Genomic DNA, 21,261 nt, shown 5'->3' with positions numbered 1-21,261 from the left:
GGCGATGAGGGGAAACAGGCTATCATGCACTCTAGGAGATCTCAAGGTCCAAGCCTCGGCCCTTCTTGGTCAATGTGATGTAGTGGCACTAGCGCCTCCCACTTCAACAAGGATGATGATTGGTCGGTGCACGAGATGATGACATTGCAGATCTAGTATGTGCGGTCGGATGAAGAGGAGTATGGCTCCAGTGAATGGCGATGCGTTGTCTAATCGAGGCGACGGTTCTCATTGTAAACAAGGTGCCACCAATGAGATAATGTTGATCATGGTGAAAATCAAAGGGATTTTTCAAGCAGAAGGGCACAAAAACAAACAAAACATTATCCTTTGGCGGCCTATTTAATTTAGCTCATTGATAGCAAAGCTGACCATGTCAATCTCTAGACGATAATTTGGTAACAAACTATAGCATTAACTTGCAATCTTTGGGGCACCAAAAGAGCATGTGCTTGGTGGTTCCATCAACAAATCACTAATTAAGACCCTCTTTTATTATCAGGATCTCACAGAAGACCCGAAATAGGGGTACAAGATTGCAATGCCAAACCTTTTGTGTAAATGCTAAGAGAGTAAAAACCGTCCGCTTATTTTCAAACCACATACAGAGACATGAGAATCGGCACGGGTTGATTTTTCAGGCACTCCATAAGAAGAAGAGGAAAAAGGACACATAGGAGCTTTTTCGAGATGCCATAGCTCGGTAATTCGATCCAATATGAAAAGGAAAAAAAATCCCCAAGCCAAATGTTAGCATCGTTCGCGGTCATCTTCGGTTGTACTACTCTCTTTTTTATGAGGATTGTCGGTTCTACTACCCTTTTTTTTTTCTTTGACGAGGATCGTCGGTTCTACTGCTTGAACCGTTGAAGAGACGAGGCGTGGAAAGGCGAAGAGGCCACGTGACGGTGTTTTTCCGCGCGAAGGAATGAAATGAATCCTTTTAACACGCGGGGGTAAAAATGCCCATTCCACCACTACCGCGATGAATAAATCTGAGGAGAGAATATGCATATTCCTCCTCCCCGTCCGCCCGTCCGTCGTTTCAACGCAGCAGCACATGCCCCTCCGATCCCGTCGGTTGCGTCACTCACCGCGGCGCCTCACCGCCTGCATGGACGCCGCCCACGCGCCCCGCCTCGCCGCCACGCCCCTCGTGTCCGCCCGCGACGGGCTCGGTCCACGGACCCGCCCCACGCCTCCCCGCCCCAAACCCGAGCCGTAATTGCAACGCCAACGCAACAAAAAAGCAAACGTGGCCGCCGCTGCCTATCCCCCAGCCTCCTCCGGCCCACCGGCCATCCTCTCCCCCCCTCCCCCCTCGCGTCCATTTCCCAACTCCCCATTCTCTTTTTTTTTTTCCTTATCCAGTTTTTTTTCTCTTCTTTTTGCGCCACTTTTCTTCTCCTCTCTCCCTCGACCAAATCGTTGGCCTCCATAACTTGCGTCCTTGTCCTCTCCGTTCCCCCGCACGCCTCCCCCTCGTGCCCCTCGCCGTCGTCGCCCCGCCGTGCCCGACTCCGCCGCCGGGACCGCCCGGACCCGCGCCCCTCGCCGACCCCGCCGCGGCCTAGGTATATATCCAACTACAGCCCCCCCTGCCTTGCCTCTGATTCGGTTCGCTTGATTTGGTGGTTGTGGTTTTGGTCTGGGAGGGACGGGGTGAGGCCTGCCCCTCTGGGGCGTGGAGTGGTGAGGGACGTGCTTTTGCTTGCGTGTTGCGCTGGGAATTGCGGGGAGACGGCCTCTTCCCGGGGAATTTCGGGTGTTCCGGCGGCGATTTGAGTGCTCTGCGGCTGGTTCCCGCGGGGAGGAGGCGGCACGGGGCCGTATCCGGGGAGCCCAGGCCGTGATCCGGGCGGGGGCTGCCGGGGAGCGGTCTGGGCAGGGGATCTCTCATGGGGTGACCAAAATTGGTCCTCTCCGTGCGAATTTCGCCAGGGGCAGTGAGGATTTGGGTGCTTGCGATCACGATCTCTTGGGTCTTTGCTGTGAATTGGAGTTACCTCAGCAAACGAGGCTTCTCTACCGCCAATTGTGAGTCGATGAAGCAGTAATTTTGAGGCTCGTTCTTGCTATTTGGCTCTGCGTCTAGTGTAGATTGGAACTGTGTGCTACAATGGCGTGGTCCATGAATTTGTTGTGCAACTGCGATTGTTGCTGTGTCTAGATTTCTTTTTTCTGTTGGAAATGATTGACTCAACAGAAAGGAAGAGCAAAACTCTAGTCTGTTGATGCTCATTTCTCTAGGAATGTGAATAATTAGGAGTCTTAAGTAAAGCAACAGGGCTCCGTTCTCCGGATTTGTTAGCATTCTGCCATGCAGTTCTTCGCCTGGAAGTGCAGGAAGAGAGATCTTGCTTAGTTACTACTGCACCATCGAGTGGATAGGGTGCTTTTACATGGAAGGGAAATAAATGCATCCTTTTGCCGCTAATGTTGGCTCGAGAATGCTGGATTTGGGTCCAAGACACCAAGTTGCGGCAAAAGAGATCATTTCCCAACCTCCTTCCATGTGCTTGCAATCTGCATTTATCGTGTAAGCAGGACCAGGAGCAAAGCGAAACTTAAAGGAGACACCTTTGCTTCATATTCTTTCCGTGTGCTGGTAACGTAGCATGTCCTCAAAGGATGGAATCTTTGGCCCAAGTGCAGTATCAAATGATTCTCTCCAATTAAAAAAAGTAGTATGTGTTGTTCCTTGTTTTTTCACATCTAATCTGGCAGATCTGAGACGAGCTGAGATGCTCCATGTGAGTCGCTGGTTTTTTTCCTTTAGCTAGTCTTATCTGGCTCTTAGGTGTTATTTTTTAATGGGGAATGTAGATCACATCTGATGCATTTCATTATTTAATGCTCCTGGTTGTGCCAGCGCCTTGTTTCTTTATTTATCTGCCTTCCCAACTGTACTTGGATCCCAGAAAGTCTATTTGTGACTTCTGGTGCCTGTGCTGCTTTGTTAGCCATTCTTGTGGATCTGAAGTTTGATAGCCTGCGCTGCAAGAGTAAAGCTGCAATTGTGTGGTAACGTTGCTCAAGAGTTTTCTTGTCTCAATCGAATTCTGCGGGGGGGTCGATTTGGTTATGAAAACATGATCGTTTGCCTAGAAGTTGATGTGCTCCTTGGTTGCATGTATATTGGCAATCTGTTGATACACTTTCACCAGTAATATGCTTCAGCTTTATTACTTGTGTGCTTTTGACACGATTCACAACCTTCTACATTATCTCCGTGGACTTTGATCTATGATGTGTTCTTCATCATGAGTGATGCAGATCAAGTAATCTTCAGGGCTTGGCTTTGCATATTCATTTTTATTTCTAGGGTAGAACTTTCTCCTGATGATCTTGGAAGTGTATGATCCCAGTTCCCAGAACCTAATGAAATCGGCACCTGTAGATCACCAGTCTACTTGATTGTGTTTCATGCTGTCAGCCCCCTTTGCTGCCCTGCTGCTTATGCTGTTGAACCATTCGGGGCAGAGAATATGCTGGATGAGTTCATACTCATTTTCCCCTTCATATGACTTTGATTGTCAATATACTAACATAATTGGAAGGGACTTTCTTTTGTTTGTTCATATTTCTGGTGTGGTTCTGATCTCTCCCCTCCTTTATTTGCTATTGATCCTCCTGTTTATTGTACGTTACACTGTTATGAGGTGCTCATGTAGTGATGGTTTTCCAGACAGGTTTCCAAGAAAATGGCAAGAAATGCAAGGGCAAAGAGGCATGCGGCTCGTCGTCTCAGGGCCACGCCGTATCCCATTCCTTCATACCGCTGGAAAGCAATGAAAGGAGCCAACCGGAAGAAAGCACTGCCAACTGTGCAGAAGATGGACTGGGAAGATGCCAACTGCTCTGTATGCATGGAATACCCACACAATGCTGTGCTTCTCCTTTGTTCGTCTCATGACAAGGGCTGCCGCCCTTACATGTGTGGAACGAGCTACCGGCACTCAAATTGCCTCGATCAGTTCAAGAAGGCATACACCAAGGGGGCATTGCTTGAGGAACTGCCTGCCAGCACTGTTGGCAGTACCTTGGACTTTGTGCCATTGACTGCAGTCGAGAAGACTGAGTCCATTGACCTCGCATGCCCATTGTGTCGTGGCAAAGTGAAGGGGTGGACTGTGGTAGAACCTGCTCGAAGTTACCTGAATGGGAAAAGGAGAACATGCATGCAGGATGGCTGCTCGTTTGTGGGGACGTACAAGGAACTCCGCAAGCATGTGAAGTTGGAGCACCCTCTTGTGCAGCCAAGGGAAGTGGATCCTGCCGTGGAACAGAAGTGGAGATCGCTCGAGTTTGAAAGAGAGAGGGAAGACGCACTCAGCACGGTCACTTCATCAATGGGGAGGGCAGTGGTTTGGGGTGACTATGTGTTGGACCTGGAGGATGGAGCGGACTTGGAGGACGAAGACAGCGACGACGACGATCGTGGCAATGACCGGGAGGCAGATAACGCTCGGAGGTTGATAATATTCATGATGCGTCAAGTTGCTCAGCGACATCGAACGCAAAGTCTCCAGAGTCCAAGTGGCATGCCTGGAAATGCCGAGGAAGATTATGCGGTTAGCGGTGGTGGTGCCAACGAGACCACCCCATACCCTTTCACCTCGGAGGGCGACGACGAGGATGATATGGCTCTGGCCGGAGCGGGAGGCGCGGGTATGCTTAGATCAGACAGGCGTCGCCGGCGACGCCGTAGGAACCGTGGAAGACTGTTTTTAGATTCTAATTGAGAAGGCAGGGGCTCTGTCACCAGAGTACATGCACAGCTGATTCCCTGGTGCCTGGCATTCATCAATTCCAACCAAAATTTACTTGTTCATGATCATTGTACCAAAGTAGTTTGTCTTAACCTCAGCTCATTGCTTTCCATCAACCATGTATCATTTTCACATTCTTTGCTGAAAAAGGAAAATGCCGCATCCATCTTGTGCGGCTTGTGTAGTTTCCAATTGTTTCTGGCCAATTATTTCAGCTGCTGTTCTTTGTTGTGTGCGTGGCTCTGCTGTGTTGGATACTGCGTTGTCCACCTATTTCATTTGTGACATGTTGGGTTTTAAATACAGCACTCACTGCACTGCCGGGTGAAGCTATGAATAATTGCAGACATGAGAACGATGAAATGCACATCTGCGCTCGCATAATACAGCACATTTTGGCATAGTGCTCCCTTCCTTCCATAACATTGTGCGTACGGACATTGTAGAGTTCGACCAAGAATATCTAATAGTACAATATAAAACAGAAATGCTAAAAATCTGGCGTCGGATTTTTAAACATGGCATGGCAATTCCTGGCAAAAAAAACTGAACATGGCAAGGATTTTTTGTGCTTGCTAAAAAAAACTGACATCAATTTGTAGCAAAATCCTTGTAAAAAAACATGTCTCATGAATCATGATGTACCTGATTTAAATTTGGTCAAAGTTTATGAAGCTTGACTTTTGAAGATAAACTTTGCCAGCTATATTATGGAAGCTACAACGGTACGAGAACATACAATTAAACCAGCTATATTATAATGTAACAGAAAGAATCACATCTGTAGTGTACAAAATAATACAAACAACAGTTACCACTTGCCTTGGGGCTGGTTCAGTTGCTCTACATGCTACGATTTCCAGTACATGAGATTACATATGTGCTCAAAATTACATTTGGAAGCACATGTATAACAAATTAACAACAGATCAAGGCTCATTTGCTCTACATGCTACTGATTTCCCAGAGCATAATTCTACTCATTTGCTCTACATGCTACTGAATCTCGTCAGAATCGATGAAATTTCGGGCTGGTCCTTGGGTAAAAAAACAGCCAATCAGCATTATCTAGTTAGCTCTGCATCTGCTGCTAAGTACAAACAACAGCATAAACATGTCACCAGAACATTTGAGCTTGTGCAATGACATGCCTATCATGGCACTTCCCTCGGTGCGATGCGGTTTGCATCAGTGGCTCAAAGCCCAGAACTACAGCATGCAGTCCTCGATGATCTCCCATTAGAACACTGCATGTCCATTACTTCTTCCTGATGATAGTAGGCACACCATAACAAACAGGAGATGCACCGATCATAAGAGGAAGCCTGCAAGCACGCCTAGCTTCACTTATATGTGAAGCTATTCGCCTGTGCCCGCAGTTACAGCAGCTACTACTGCCGCCCATCTCTACTGTCTGTTGTTGCTTCCTAGATCGTGAGCCTTTTCGTCTTGACCTACCATTGTCCTTCGCGGCGATGGTCATGGACTCAAATTCTTTTGTCAGAGGGCAACATTTAGAGCAATTCTTGGCAGCCGTGACATTTTCTTGCAGCCATGAATTGAGCAGTGCTTTACTAAATCGATCTATATCTTTATCTGAGACGTCCCAGAGATTTGCAATGACAGACGGAGAACCAGCAAATAAATAAGACAAAGGGGTCCCTTGAGGAGCATACGCTCCTTTGCAATGAAGTGTCCCACTACTGCAACCCATGAGGAGAGCAGCTGCACAATTATCTAACTTCTCAATTTCCTTTCCAGAGACATACTGGCTTCCTGCAACATTTTCTCAGACTAGTTAGAACACTCTGTTAGTACAACTGATACCTGAGCAGTACCCAGTTTATAAAAAGTATCTGAATACTGAACGGTACTAAGTGCTGGGAGTTCATATTCCTCAACAATAATAGCACAAGTGGTCATCAAACCACCAGACTTGAAGGCATTTGTTAGCACTAGCATCAGAAGCAATAGTTCCTACTGATACATCTGCCACTATACTACTATACAAGTATTAAGTTTTATAAAACTATGCGTCATCTACTGCTAGTTAAAGTTCCTGTGGAAGCTTTCAATAGAAGCTTGGTGAGCATTTTGTACAAAATAACTTAACACGGGTAGCTATGCCCATAGAAGAACCAGACACTGTTTTTTAGCTTGCATCCTATAGTATGGATATTATGGTAATGCGCTACACTTTGATGGCTTCAAATGTTGAAGGTTGAAGCCGTGGAAGTTCAAATGACTCCGACACAAGCACATTATACAAGCCAGCAAAATGACTTAACTACCAATATTTATATCCATAGACCATAGTGCATACCACTTCCATGTCCAAAGTAGAGAAAAAGATCATGATTCCTCAGGGCCAAGACAAGCTCTTCAGCTGTAGGAGCATCCCCAGCATTTCCCTGCATGGCATCAATGCATCACAATTATATGCTGGTGATTGCTTTAAGAAAAATCCAAATTTATACTTTAACTAGCTTGCATCATTCTTGGATACATGGCTTATTTCCTTGTGACAGACGTTAAAGCGCTTCAGCAGGTTGCATCATCTTTATATAGTATGCTAAACTTGATGCATGCCTGACTAGTGAAACTAACAATACACTCAAATGTAGAGTCTACACCAAAAGCTACCAGGAAACCAGATTTCCAACTATTTATATTTACCATTTCTAGAGTTTAAAGAAAACAGTAAAGGTTCCACTTTCGCAAGTCAGACTACATTGTTTATACAACACAGGTGTAGGATTCTTCTTTTGCAATATTCACCATTGAGAAGGTTGTTTAAACAAGCAGCACATTTTCTCATCATCTCTAAATAGTTAACAGATCATCGTTACCTTCCACTCGTAGTTTCTAAACAACTGATCAAATTCCTCTTGTGTGCTGATCAAATCACCACCAGGATTCAACAGATAGAATGCATTGAAAGGGTCAATAACAGGAAAAGGAGGGTCTATGACACTGGCATCTTTCTGATGATCAGTGCTTCTAGTCAATGCTAGAAAGATGCTTCTCACTGACGGCATGCGGTACATTTCCTGATTCCTTAACACAGGCAAGTTCTCCCAAGGAAGCATCTGCACTCAATCATTTTTAAGAAGAGGTTAAAGAAGATATATGATGGGGATCAAAAAAAGCTTCTATTGGCAATATTGCTAGAGAAAGAATACGAGAAAGCTAGCAGTAGAACATTTCCTTTCGAGGTTAAAGAATATTGCTACACTAAAATTTACCATGAAAGATCCTTACAGTGTTGTTTCATCCATTGTTTAATTATTTACCGCAAAAATGAATTACATTAGATCACATCAAGGTAGATGCAAATGATGACACAGCTTTCATTTAATTTATATCCCTTCTAGTGGCTAATCAGTAGGCGGAACATCCGTCAAAACTTATAACAGAGTCAAAAGGACCTTTTTAATAACAGAAGAGATGGCCAATAATAAGGATATCATATTGCTCACCTGCACCTCAGTATCCAGAACTAAAATCACTGGAGTTCTCTCAACTGGCTCGGCCAGCTCATTCACTACACCATTGCATAAATGCTCAAGGGACACCAGAGCTTCAGCATCAATCTGGCAAGAGAAGGCTCTAAGTCTATCTCTTCCACAACACCCTCCCCTGCCAAAGTAAGCTTTATATGATACAAGCTGACAAACACATTCTTTCAGTTCATCCACTGATGTAACCCCACCAAGGATGACCTTGATGAGCGCTGGATTTAATTCAAGTTTGAATTCTGATTCTAGACCAGTGATTAGATTTTCCAGCACTGCCTCACTGTGTTGGTCAGCGGATTGGTGCCCCAGCAGAAGGTATTTCCAGGGTCCTAGCCACAATTTTTCCATGCTTCTGTTCAAAACGGCAAGCAAAGACATCAGAACAAAGGAATATTGATTTTTAAAACATAATCCTATAATGAAAACGCAAATCTTCAATAATGTACGGAGCAAGATATCTAGAGACCGTCTTAAAATATTTACAGTTGCACGGGTAGCATACATAAGAAATCTTACTCCAGTATCTCATTAAGGTCGTTGTTGAGCTTCATTCTATCCGACCACCACCTTACTGTATTTGCTTGTCCATCCTTTGGAATATCAATTGCACCAGAGAGGGATCTAAAGTTATCCTCAAGTAGCTTTCTGAAAGTTGGAGCCACGTAATCTATAATAGTGCAGCTCCAAGGGCACTTCCAATTCTTATCTGAAGCTCTAGTTGGATTATCCAGTTCTTTGATAGAAGAGTCTTCATTATGTGCTTCTGTCAAACAATAAGCATGTGAATAAAAAGTGCAAGAGACCCAATATTAACTTATAAGACTATGCAACACAACAGGCAATCTACACACCTTTTGAAATAGAATCCACTGGTAGAAGCATTGTGGTAGGCTTGTTTGTTGAATCAAACCTTGAGAGCAACATCCAAGCAGGAAACAGGGAAGGGAGAAGAAGTGCTTCCCCAAGAACATTCACAAAATCACCTCCAAGCATACTAATGCACACAATTGGTACATCAGGAAGTTGATTGAAGAATTCTGATACATGCTTTTCGAGATGTTCCATGTCTGCCGATGAAAACCTGATACCGAAATTGTAGTTTAATTATACATGTACATACACCATATGAAACAATAAATCAGCAAGTTAACTATTTAAAATTTTAAACCTTAGAAACTTTGGGACCTCATCTATCTTGTCTGCGAAATCTCCAACAAGACCCTGAAAACATGAAAGAACAAATGAAGTATGCCAGTATGTGTTAATCTGGTTGTGAACTTCGGAGTGGTACAAACCTTCGAATCTGTTTTTCTGGGCAATGCCTGTAAGCTTGCAAGGTAATGGCAATTGAGATGAGTTCCAACAGAAGCTTGATGAAAGTAAGCAGCCCAATGATTCAAAGAGAGAGATCCCTTGGAATACAAAGGTAATTGAACCGTGGAATCTATCGTTGAGAGTAAGAATATGCATGTGAGTAGCCTGCAAACCTGCAATGGGGGAGTTGGATGTAAAGACAGGAGCAAGTGTATAATTGACGACAAAAGGAAAAAATAGCCTGACTTGAGCAGACACTCACAAAAAGAGGTAGAAAGTTATACGAACTAAGCATTTAAAATTACGAGAGCGAATGACTTGAGAATATCACAGACCTCCTGAAGAAGTGAAGGACTCTCTCCAGATAACACAAAAGCTTTCAGCAACCAAGAAACGATATCAGCCGTTTGTACACTAGAGAAGCTGCAGCAACTATCCCTGCAGATAGTGATGATGACAGTTTAGCAGGGGTCGTGAACTGCTACGATCAGAATGTTATGCATGTGACTGATGCATAATAGGGAATTGATTTAGACAAACCTTGACTGTTCTGAAAGGAAACCCTTCAGCAAAAAGAAACTCATACTACATAGTATTTCCGCACGCTCTAAAGAAAGAAAATCACCAGTATTTTCATTCATGATTAGTCCAATTAAATGAGACTCATAGGTTCTATAACAACCTTGAGGAAGAGATCTGAAATACAACAATGATATACACTGCCAGTAGATACTATGAACTTCATGAGCTCCATGCTTTCCACCCTGAGCTCCCAAGGCTCTTGCTGCAAAGGCAGCACATCAGGACTGAATAATATGAAAAGAATTAAGGAACTTAACTACTAAGTAATGATCGACAAGTAGCCCAACTACAGAAGCAAGAAATCAAATTTGATCAAACTACTTAAGCTAACAGAACCATACATTTCCAAGTATCGCATGTAGAAATGTGGAGCACTATATTTGTGATGTGAGAGCTTTCAGGGAGTGTCTACTTGTACAACTTGCGTAAGAAACTTAGGCTACTGTTTGTTTCACAGGCATTGTTGTGGCCGGTCACACTTTTCTAACTCCATGGACCACCATCATAGACTAATAATTTAGCTAAGCTGAGCACTTGGGGCCCCCATTGTGTTGGCCACGTCTTTTGTGGCAAGGCACACTTCAGCTAACTTAGTTTTGACATAATTAAGCACCAAGTTACCAACCAATGAGGTTCCTTAGGTATGTGAAACCTTCAATTGCGTGTCTCATAACTGAAGTATATCACAAGATTGGTTTGGCACATAACAGAACATGGATAAAAATGGTACCTGTTTTTAACAGAAGAGACACAAGATGGCGTCGGCGGATGCAGTCTTTTCTGAACTGCAATATATTCTCAATGGACTCGGAATTGAGTGAATTAACAAAAAGGCAATTCCAACACCCAAACATATTGCATATGTCATCTCTGCTGCAGTAAACACCATCAAGAGAGCAGCTTAGCTTCCCACAGACCAAAGCATCTGTGGACAATTTGTAGCTCCCAGATATGTCATTCTCACTATTCAGTTCAGCTAGATCTTTTTCACTTTTCACATGTGCAGTTCGCTTGCTGGATCGGGTGGTTCTAGTCTTTGCATGAGCTGCCGCATTCTGTTCTTTGGCTAAACGTGATGAAGTTCTGGATGTCTTCTTAACGTTAACATCCAATGGTGGGGCACTTTCGGCATTCTTCATGTTTTCCCTTTCAGATTTTAATCCCACAAGTTCATTGTGCTGGTCAATAGGTGCTTGACTGAACAACAAACAAGGAGTACATGGAGGTAACACTCCATCCTTGGCTGCTAAGGGTTTTTTCCCACGATTACAAGCTCCACGCTTGGTTTCTGCAATACAGTCTTTGTTGCCCAAAATGCAACTCGTATTAAGTTTACCACAGGACCCAGCAGAAAATTCCAAACTGGTGTCATTCAATTTCTCCATGGCAGATCGGTACATGCATAAAGCACGAGACAAATTACATGTTGAATGTTTTTGCAAATCTTTGTCAAATTGATTCCAAAACAGATCCCCAGCTTGCACATCAACTGATATCTCTAGAGTCAACCTGCATGTCTCACATGAAATGAATTCACCATTTTCTTTAAGGAGATCCCTAGCATGTTTAAGCTCACCCTCTGCAGCATCCCACAGCTGTCTCTTGCAGTATAGTTGACCTAAAAGATGAGAAAGAAGGGAAAAATGAATAAAAACCAACACAGATGAATAAAAACAATAAACCAACAGACAGATCATCGCTAGATGTATGTACCTAACGCTGATGTAAAAACAACAGCAAAAATTGGCAATCCTTGGAAACATGATATCTCCTTTCCTGTCCGTAATACAACTTCTGCTTCGGCGCCATCACCAATCAACTCATGCATCAGAGCAACCTGAGTACATAGTGAAAAAACATGAATAACATGAGAAAGTCTGTAGCCAACTTCAGACCATGTTTTACATTATGGAAATGATTGCGATATTGCCAAAAGCCAAAGCAGTGTCAACACAAGCCATCACTCATAAGTAGGTTGGACTCATCTTACTATGTTAAAGATGGCTAGCGGTGGTGCACATATTCCACCAACTTTTCCAATCAATTTGCTGGTACTGAACTTAACTCACGCCACACTATTGTCATACCTGTAATATGCTTTCAAGGTAACATTTAAGTACATTCCATGGGGTAAGGAAAGAATCTCTCATGCTGCTTGGCCTGGTGCAATCTGGCCAAATTTCAGCCATTGTTGGTCCCCATGCTTCAAGTGAAACAAAGCCTTGCCCATCAGAACATTCGCTTTCCTTGCTTACAAACTTGCCCAAATTAAATTTGAACTTCTTTTTTAGGAGCTTCTTGCGCAATTGGAGGGCTTCTCTTCCATATGAAATGGCCTGCAAAACAAAACAAATAGTTGTTCTGATTACAAGGGGCTAAACTATAAAGCAGCTCTACAGTCAAGCAAATTTCATAATAGCTGGAGATTTTCCACCAAAGTAAATTGATGAGAGAGAAAATGATTACCTGGAGAAGTTGTCCTCTTGACAGAAGTCTTTCTGACAAATCATAATACAGCCAACCAGCCAGATAGGTTGATTGATTATTCGAAGGAACCTGCAAAAAGCAATACAAGATGCATAACAGAAAAACTAAAGGACAATAAGAACTACATTTTTGCAATGCAAGTAACTGAGCTTACTTCAGAAACCAGAGATGATGCAACTTTAACAATCCCATCAACACTAGCATTGAAACCAAACTGATTTCCAAGGGAATATTCACATGGTTGAGAAAAGAACTCAACAGGCAACAACTGCTGAAGAAACATAGAAAGAGAAGGATAATCTCCTTTGAAACAGTTTCTCCAAAACAATGTATTGCGGCAATCAACACCAAGGTGTTCTGCCACATAAGAAACAAATTTCTGGTCCACTGGGAGATGACAGCACGCATGATTAAGGCGCCGGTTGATAAATAACATGGATAATAACTTTTCTATGGGTAAATTTTCTTGCTTCCACATCGTTATGATAAGCTTGCACAGCTCAAACTGAAGCTCAAAGTGACCCTGATATAGGGCAAAAAACACATAATTATCTTGCTAAAGGCACAGTTATATCTTATCAAACCTAATAAGTTTTAGCTTTGACTTACCTTCATGGCCAACAAATCAACAAGAGAACAAAGAAGTGGTACAAGAGTTTCTGATGGCTGTTGAAAGATCACACCAGGAGAAGAATGATGAGAAGTACCCAACTTTGACCACAAGCCAACGGCACTCCTAGCATTATCAAAGATTACCTATTCAAAATAACAAATAACCATGAGCAAACAGCGGAAAGGCATGTTCTAGCTAATGTACAACAGTACAAGTGACTACAAGCAATTCTTGTGAACTCAACTAAATGCAGCTCGGATATGAAGCAGTTACCTTGCCGCCACGATTGGCTTCCTGCGCACAATGTGCATGCAAGCAGTATGCAATAGCTAATTCATGCATCACGATCGCATTCCCTTGAGATGAATCCAGTAAGATGCTTCGCTGGTTCGATGGAAGAAAATGATCTTAGATCTCACTCGTGGTATGTTATGATGCAACTTATCTCTATTGCGTAGCCCAAGGACCATATATATATTACACATGACTTGGGGTATAAGGAAAGGAAACATAGCCTAATAGGACTCCTGGACCAATAATAATACTTCCTACCATGGTATACATAAGAAAACAGGACAAGAAGGGGGTGGCAAGGGCTTCACCAGTAAAGATATGGCTTCAGATAAGGACTCAAGACACCTGCTTATGTTTTGCACCCCAGATGAACGGAGTGCACGTGCCTTTCTAACTAAAACTTTTGATCTGTCCAGATAGTACTCTTTTGAACAATAAAGTTCATTCAAGAGAATATCTATTATTCTTATTTGCATATTTCCGCAGAGCATGGTGGCACGAGATTCCATTTCTACATATGTTAATAATTCCTGCAAAAACCAATGCACGTCCACGAAGCACTTCACATCAGAAAGAGATCCAAATAAAGATACACTATTTTTAATCTAACAAAACAGAATCTGGTACCTGCTCTAAGATTGAGCCTATCAACTTCTTTGGCAAGGGAGATGGGTAGCCCATAAGAGAGTGATATAGAAGTGGGGCACTATCCATATTTTGGTCATTCGCAAAATCCTTAAGTGTTATCTAAAGTTTGCATAAGAAATAAACAAAACCAAATCAGCAAAGTGTTTGAAGTTGGATAGCTTCTCTAGTTTTTTTTATGTCAATACCTTCACCCACGACTTGATCAGAACCGAATAGCTTTTGTGATAATCTGATGTGTCAGCATGGGCCAACAATTCAGACAAGCTCTTCACAACAATATCTCGTATCACTTTTGAGCCACATCTATGGAGAGTGTCAACCATCTTGTCTATCCTAGCAAATGCATCTGTAATGATATCCTTCAGTGTATCCTTCGATAGATCCTCAATTATGATGTGACCTTCCGTTCTTGTTGATAGTCTACAGTAAGAAAGTCTGATCTGTGCCCATGTTGCTTGGCAGCATAGTTCTAATGCCTTTGGTGCCTGAAGCAGTTAAAACAGTCAATCGTACAAAACTCCGTAGTTAAAAGCAAATTTAAGTAAAAGACCAGCACCTTAGAAGGGTACCTCTTCAAAATGTCCAATATTATAAAGTGTCACGCCGATGTTGCCAATTGAAGGGATCAAATATTTGAAATCCTCAAGCTTTATCCATGTACTTGAAATGGCACAATTGATAGAATACAAGCTCTTCTGGACTATGAAAGCAAAATGCATTAATAGGGATGGTAGTAGAAGATAGTAAATTCAGTGATTTAACAGCAATTCTCCACAAATGGACTGGTAAAGGAGAATACACAAAGTTGTTTATTGATAATAACTTATACATGCAACAAAATGCTCCAAAGATGATACCAATAACAGGTTGAATCAAGGGATTCTATGATGCACAAGTAATAACACCAGTGGTAAATGACTAAATGGTCTTGAGTTCCTATTAATAAGATTCAAATACAAGTATAGGACAAGCGACTTAGGTACCTGGATAGCCTCTTTGGTCACAAAGGAAATTTTGATTGCTGACACTAGGGCCCTCAGTAAGGTTTTATTTAATCTCTCCTTCTCTTTGTCAGACATTTTGGTACAACTGCTACAACACACAAAAGAACAGCTTGCAAAATCAGAAATCACTCGATTATCGCAGTGAGATAATACAGTACAATTTTATGGGCTTTACCTATAAGCAAAAAGGCTGGAATCAATAAACTGATTCAGTGCCATTAAGACACATGTCATTTTCCCCGAAGTGGGGACTGTTTTTTCTTTGAAGAAGCTCTCCCAAACTGCATTTGCAGGCTGCAATAGTATCTTGCAAACAAACTCCAAAGAATCCAAATATGCCAAAAAATTAATATGCTCACGTGACTGAGAACAACTATAACTGTGTTTCTTATTGGGATGCCTGGCATCAGTTAGTGTACTTGAATATTTACCCAAATTATCATGTTTACTGGATTTGCCATCAGTGACACAGAAAATCCGTTCTAGTGTGCCCAGTGCATTGTTCAAAGTTTGTAGGTCCTTTTCATTCATGAGAAAATCCACTGACATAGAGGGCTGATCTTCGCTTTCCATTTGCTGCCTACTGAAGTGTAATCCAGTAGCATAAAGATGAAGAACTGAGGCGATGGGCGGGGAAATCTATAAGTTGCAAGCAAATTAATTAATCAAAAATAATAATAGCACTGTTATGGTATAAATTAACATCAAGCAATGGTAAAAAAACAGTACATGATGTACCTCAGAAGAAAAACCACCTTGTCCATAAAATAGTTTTGAAGCACCAGCATTTACATCCCTATTTGAAAGAAAACTCCGAGAAAAATAATCTATAAACTCCAGGAACTCGTTCAAAGCTTTAGGTAAGTAGGCCTGAAAAAAATTGCATGATATCACAACAGCTAACAATGTCTTATTGGTAAAATAACTCATTGCCTCGGTGCAAACAATATATGAGAACTGAGGTACACCAGAAATCTGCTTGCAAGACTTAATTGTCATTTATTCATAACTACCTAAATACCTGTGTGTTGCAACCGGGGCAACTTTATTCTAGTGGTCCGGCGTAGGAAATTTTGATTGGGTTGAGATTGAGATTTGCTGTGTGGAGGGAATCCATAAGCAAAGGTAAGGAAAGATATGATTTGATTGAGATTGTGTACATACAACTACATGAGTTGATTTTGTTGTTTTCTTGCAAGGGATTTCTTGCTATTGGTGATTTATTTGATTTCTGTTGATTGCTTTGCAAGGGATTTTTTTTCCAAGAAACGAGGAGGTGCGGCCGTTTTCAAAAGCTTCCTGTCAGACCGGCTCCTATTTCAATCCATGCTGGACTGGTCAATTGCTTGTTTGGTTCGAGGTTGAGCTCACCCGCCGCCCTACGTCAGTAGTCTTCCTAACTTTTATTCCCTTTTTTTGCTCTAAAGTAAGCTCCTTCAAGAAGAGCATTGAGGTCGCAACAGGGCTCTGGGTAAATATTGTCCGCCCGTATGAGCCGGGCTGTGAATATTTATAGGTCAGGATCTTTACTATATGACACGGATGAACAGTTTCTTAAGCCAGCCTGTCAAGCCGGGCTGTATGAGCCGTACTATATGACACGGATGAACAGTTTCTTAAGCCAGCCTAAATTAAAGAACAAATGCAGTGTCTAAAGAAGTCTAAACCATGGACAGGAAACAATGTTTCGTAAGATAGATTTGCAAAATCCAACTATTGACAAGCCTTATTCCACTTTTAATCACACACACACACACACACACACACACACACACACATCTCCATAGCAAGGAATCTCACTAATATAGGGACCATATTTCTAGCTTCACAATCATTTGGTACAGCCAAGTCACGGTTTTGCCGCTAAACTTTGTATAGTTTAATGTTCTTCTGAATTTTAGTGAAATCAACATGTTTCAGAGGTACATTACCTTGACACGTAAAACAGACTCAAGCACGGCAAGCAAAAGCGATGTGCTCTCACCCCAAGTCAAATCTACAGAAGAACAGATCTTGTGTGCAACCTTCAATAAGAATAAACAGTAAAACCATTAACCAATATAATTAAGTTATATTTGTTGAGTTCAATGGCAATCAAATTGGTAGACACACGTACGATGGGCAAGCGTTCAATCAGCTGTGCCTTCTCGCACTCCCCTAAGGTTGCAACACAGAATTCACGGACAAGATCAGCGTCGAAAAATGAAGACTCAGCAGCCAGGAAAATGGCACAGCGGCTCAGTGCATTCACAAGCAGAGTGAGATACTTCTTGCTGGCCCCCTCAGTCAGAATCCTGCAACCACACAAAATCTCAGTCACACACAGTATATGCTTCCTTGGTAAAAAAATGCAGAGTTGGCAAAGCACATTATCTCACCAGAGCCATGGCCGGAGCTGCTCAACAAGGTTACGAACACGTTCATAGCAGGCATCTTCCTTCACCTTGCCCTTGCTGGCACAATTAGCAAGGCATACGGTGAGCTCAACCGCAAGGGTGGTGACTTCAGGGTCCGCGCCAGCCTCTCCTGCAATGCCAGGCTCGGGGAGGAGGGGAGCAACACTTGCAGCGCCACGAGAAGGCTTTGCGGCCGTCGGTGGCGAGAGCGCGCAGCGGAGGGCGTCGAGAGTGGCGGCGGCCTCCGCCTCGGCGCGGGCGTAGTGGCCGCGCGACTCGAGGCAGCACACGAAGCGGCCGCGCTGGAGCAGCACGGAGTAGGGCTTCCCGGCGAGGCAGGTCGAGATGGCCGCCAGGCAGTCGAGGGTGAGGCCGTAGATCTCGAGCAGCTCGTCGAGGCCCGCCGCGTCGCCGCCCGCGCTAGGGTTCGGGCAGAGGAGCGGCGGGAGGAGCTGGAGCGCGCGGCAGAGGAACGGGAGGAACCGCTTCGCGAGGGGGCGGAGGGCGGCCGCGTCGGGGGGCGGCGGCGGCTGCTGCTGCTGCTGCTTGCTCTGCTTCGTCGCCCCCTTCGGCGGCGGCTTGGGGTTAGGGTTCGCGGCGGGCAGGTGGGGGGAGAAGGGCTGGAGGTAGGCGGCGAAGCGGGAGTGGAGGCCGGCGCGGGAGCTCGGGGAGGAGAGGGCGGCGAGGAGGTCGTCGGCGGCGGCCTCCATCGCGGTGCGCGGGGTGGTCGGAGCGGGGCCGTGTGGGGAAAATTTTCGGCCGTTTGGGGGGGGGCGGGAAAAGGGGAGGGTTTTGGCAGAGGCGCCGCTACTCGTCTCGTCGCCTGCGCATTCCAGATCTGGCCCGTGCGAAGCGTGTGGCGGAAGATTGGGTGTGTATGGGCCGAACTGGAATTCTGGGACAATAAGCAGGCTTTTGTTCCATTTGGGCCTCAGATGTTGGATTGTTAGCGACTGGTTCAGATTTAATTCCTGAAAAAAAAGCTAGTTCAGATTTTTTTTCAAAAAAAAGGAATCTGATAACGCCCAAACATCAGGTATGAGCACATGGCGAATGGAACATTTTCGATGGCAAGTTTAGTGACGAGGCGATGGCAACTTCGTGCTTGAGTTTATTTTTTGACAGAGTTTATCGTGTTTGTCAACTAACTTATCATCCTCGCGTCACTAGAATTGCCATAAAAAACGTTTGATTTGCCATGTGCTTGTACCTGACTCAGGTACCTATCATTTTTGCAAAAAAAAAAGGTTCAGGCCATTATTCTAGCAATAACGAGCTTTGTATATCCAATTTAGCTATTCATCTTCATTACGTAAACAAATATTGAAAACTATATTACAAAAAAGCAATCAAACAACGATAAAAAGTGGCTCGTGTTAAGATCGGACCTTGGCAAAGCTTGGCGTGACATTCCGGTTGTATTGAGCTCTCGCATCCAACGCACCAAATTACCACATTAAGTGGCGGAGCTTGACAGAGGCTGTTGAAGGGATTAAGCGGCATTGAGGGGGCAAAGAATGCAAATTAAGCTTAAATTTTGACTACTATTTGATATTTAAGCCCAACATTAAGGGTGTACACATAATGGATTTTTGTTAGAGTAGGAGGGTGATTGCCACCTTTGGCCCTAGGGAAGCTGTGCCACTCACCAGACTGATTCTTTTACTCAGCCAAGCATTGTCCCCCACCATGTTCTTATCGCCCCTCCACCTCCATCTAGAACAGAAATTTCTCCAGTTTGATGTTCCTCCAACCAAGCAAAACAATGGCGTCGAGCTCCAACTCAGTGGCACTTGTTGTTCTTTTCCTTGACATATAATTTTTCTTTACCAGCGCCAGCGGTCGCATTCTCCCAAGGAAGGTTTCGGGGCGAAGCACCGCGTCTCGAGGCGAAACCTGGGTAGGAGCATTTTTGCTCTCCGATGGAGCAATTCCACCGGGGAAACTTCTCTACATGAGGGGGAAATCGAAGCCATTGTTATCACCAATAATCCTCTCATCATGGAAGAACCAATCTCCATCAACATCTTCACCAGCAACATCTCATCTCAAACCCTAGTTCATCTCTTGTATTCAATCTTTATCTCAAAATCTCATATTGGTACATGTGGGTTGCTAGTAGTGTTGATTACATCTTATAGTTGATGCTAGTTAGTTTATTTGGTGGAAGATTATATGTTCAGATCCTTAATGATATTCAGTACCCCTCTGATCTTGAACATGAATATGATTTGTGAGTGGTTACTTTTGTTCTTGAGGACATGGGAGAAGTCTGGTTATAAGTAATCGTGTGAATTTGGTATTCGTTCGGTATTTTGATGATATGTATGTTGTTGCTTTCTTTAGTGGTGTCCTGTGAACGTCGACTACATGACACTTCGCCATACTTGGGCCTAAGGAAAGGCATTGCGGAGTAGTAATTAGATGATGGGTTGCTAGAGTGACAGAAGTTTAAACCATAGTTCATGCGCTATTCCGACTACATGACACTTCACCATACTTTTAGTGTTTTGTAATATAGTTTTGATCTGTTTCTCTCTCGTGTCGCTGACTCGTCACCGCCGCCTGGGCTTTTTTGCTCTGTTTCTTCTTTGGCTTCCGTTGTCGTCCTTTCTGCACGGCGCAGCCGTCAGTGTTATCGCCTCCTTAGTGCGGCCCTTCTTTGCTGTCCACGGCGCTTCGTCGTTCGGGCCGTCGTAGTTGCCTACCGCCTGTCTGTTTCCGGTTTGTTTTCCTTGTTTTCTCATTATATTTCCAGGCAATAGAGATTTATGGGATGATTATGGGTGTGGGCTTCCAACACTATGAAATGTCATTTTTCAACTCGGTTTGTGCAATCAGTACGTAATAATCATTGTGTTCTTTGCAAGTATGGCTTGTCCTTTTTGCCGTATGCCGGGTGGCCCTTGTTCCTCTTTTGATTCTTATGTAGACGTGTTCAGTGTGGTGCTAGATCGGTGTTGTTCGAGACATATTGTAAGAATATCATTTTATAATTGTTCATTTTTTGACACGCATACTTGTTTCTTTTAGTGTTGTTGATGGTGTTTTGAATGGGAATTATTCTAGGTCTTTTTTTATTATGATGATTGTTTTTATTCATTGTGTGCCCATGTGGATATCATCACAGGCATTGGAGACATTGTCATCTTACCAAAGTTTAGGCCTCTAATGGTTTGTGAAATGAATGGACCATCACAGTGTACAGTGTGTATCTAGAGAAACTTGAACTACGAATATGGTATTGCAGATGTGACTGGTATCTGGTGTGAGGGCGGTCAAGGTTTTTGTATACGTCGTTCTCTTTCGGTAAGAAGGCGACTATCATCAGGGTGATATGATTTGATCCGTATTATGTTGTTTCAAGGAACAGATGTTATGCGAGTGACTACTCCGGTAAGACTGGGTTCTGTTTATTCCATGCTCGGTGTACACACATGTGTAGTTCTCGCGCACTCTCCTTTACATTTCTTTCCACATACACTAGCAGCAATAGTAGAGGGTGTTGATCAGTTTCTCAATGGAGTTTGATGTGTTGGAGAAACACAACTACTTCATAGGCTATTGGAATTAGACTAACGGGCCTGTTCGGATGTTCTCTAGCTTCACAAAACTTTCCATATCCAACTTTTC

General features: G+C 43.5%; 2 protein-coding genes across 4 annotated transcripts; one reads left to right on the top strand and one right to left on the bottom strand.

Annotated features, from left to right (window-relative positions):
• The first annotated feature begins 1,367 nt into the window (after positions 1-1,367).
• Positions 1,368-4,992, top strand: LOC123128538 (uncharacterized). The gene is made up of 2 exons (XM_044548570.1): positions 1,368-1,574; positions 3,689-4,992. Exon 2 carries the CDS (start codon positions 3,705-3,707, stop codon positions 4,743-4,745), a length of 1,041 nt encoding a protein of 346 aa, XP_044404505.1. The 5' UTR covers positions 1,368-1,574; positions 3,689-3,704; the 3' UTR covers positions 4,746-4,992.
• Positions 4,993-5,508: 516 nt separating this feature from the next.
• On the bottom strand, positions 5,509-18,391 carry LOC123128537 (separase). Of its 3 annotated transcripts, none has more exons than XM_044548567.1 (27): positions 17,611-18,391; positions 17,349-17,526; positions 17,164-17,256; positions 15,971-16,102; positions 15,408-15,871; positions 15,212-15,320; positions 14,798-14,923; positions 14,414-14,713; positions 14,208-14,327; positions 13,889-14,110; positions 13,560-13,670; positions 13,283-13,429; positions 12,828-13,196; positions 12,653-12,742; positions 12,274-12,522; positions 11,900-12,023; positions 10,917-11,804; positions 10,145-10,388; positions 9,940-10,042; positions 9,586-9,777; positions 9,459-9,511; positions 9,142-9,371; positions 8,807-9,053; positions 8,252-8,642; positions 7,622-7,861; positions 7,096-7,183; positions 5,509-6,548 (listed from the first exon to the last, which is right to left on the bottom strand). In XM_044548567.1, the coding sequence occupies exons 1-27, from the start codon at positions 18,336-18,338 to the stop codon at positions 6,031-6,033; spliced, it is 6,756 nt and encodes a 2,251-aa protein (XP_044404502.1). In that variant the 5' UTR covers positions 18,339-18,391; the 3' UTR covers positions 5,509-6,030. The 3 variants fall into 3 exon arrangements, with proteins under 3 accessions (XP_044404502.1, XP_044404503.1, XP_044404504.1); XM_044548568.1 differs by having other exon boundaries at positions 15,212-15,317; XM_044548569.1 differs by lacking the exons at positions 5,509-6,548; positions 7,096-7,183; positions 7,622-7,861 and having other exon boundaries at positions 8,486-8,642; positions 8,793-9,053.
• Positions 18,392-21,261: the final 2,870 nt, after the last annotated feature.

Source organism: Triticum aestivum, chromosome 6A, assembly GCF_018294505.1.
Source record: "Triticum aestivum cultivar Chinese Spring chromosome 6A, IWGSC CS RefSeq v2.1, whole genome shotgun sequence".
NCBI classification, from domain to species: Eukaryota; Viridiplantae; Streptophyta; class Magnoliopsida; order Poales; family Poaceae; genus Triticum; species Triticum aestivum.
Note: the sequence above shows the minus strand (reverse complement) of the source record. Positions and strands in the feature narration are given on the sequence as shown.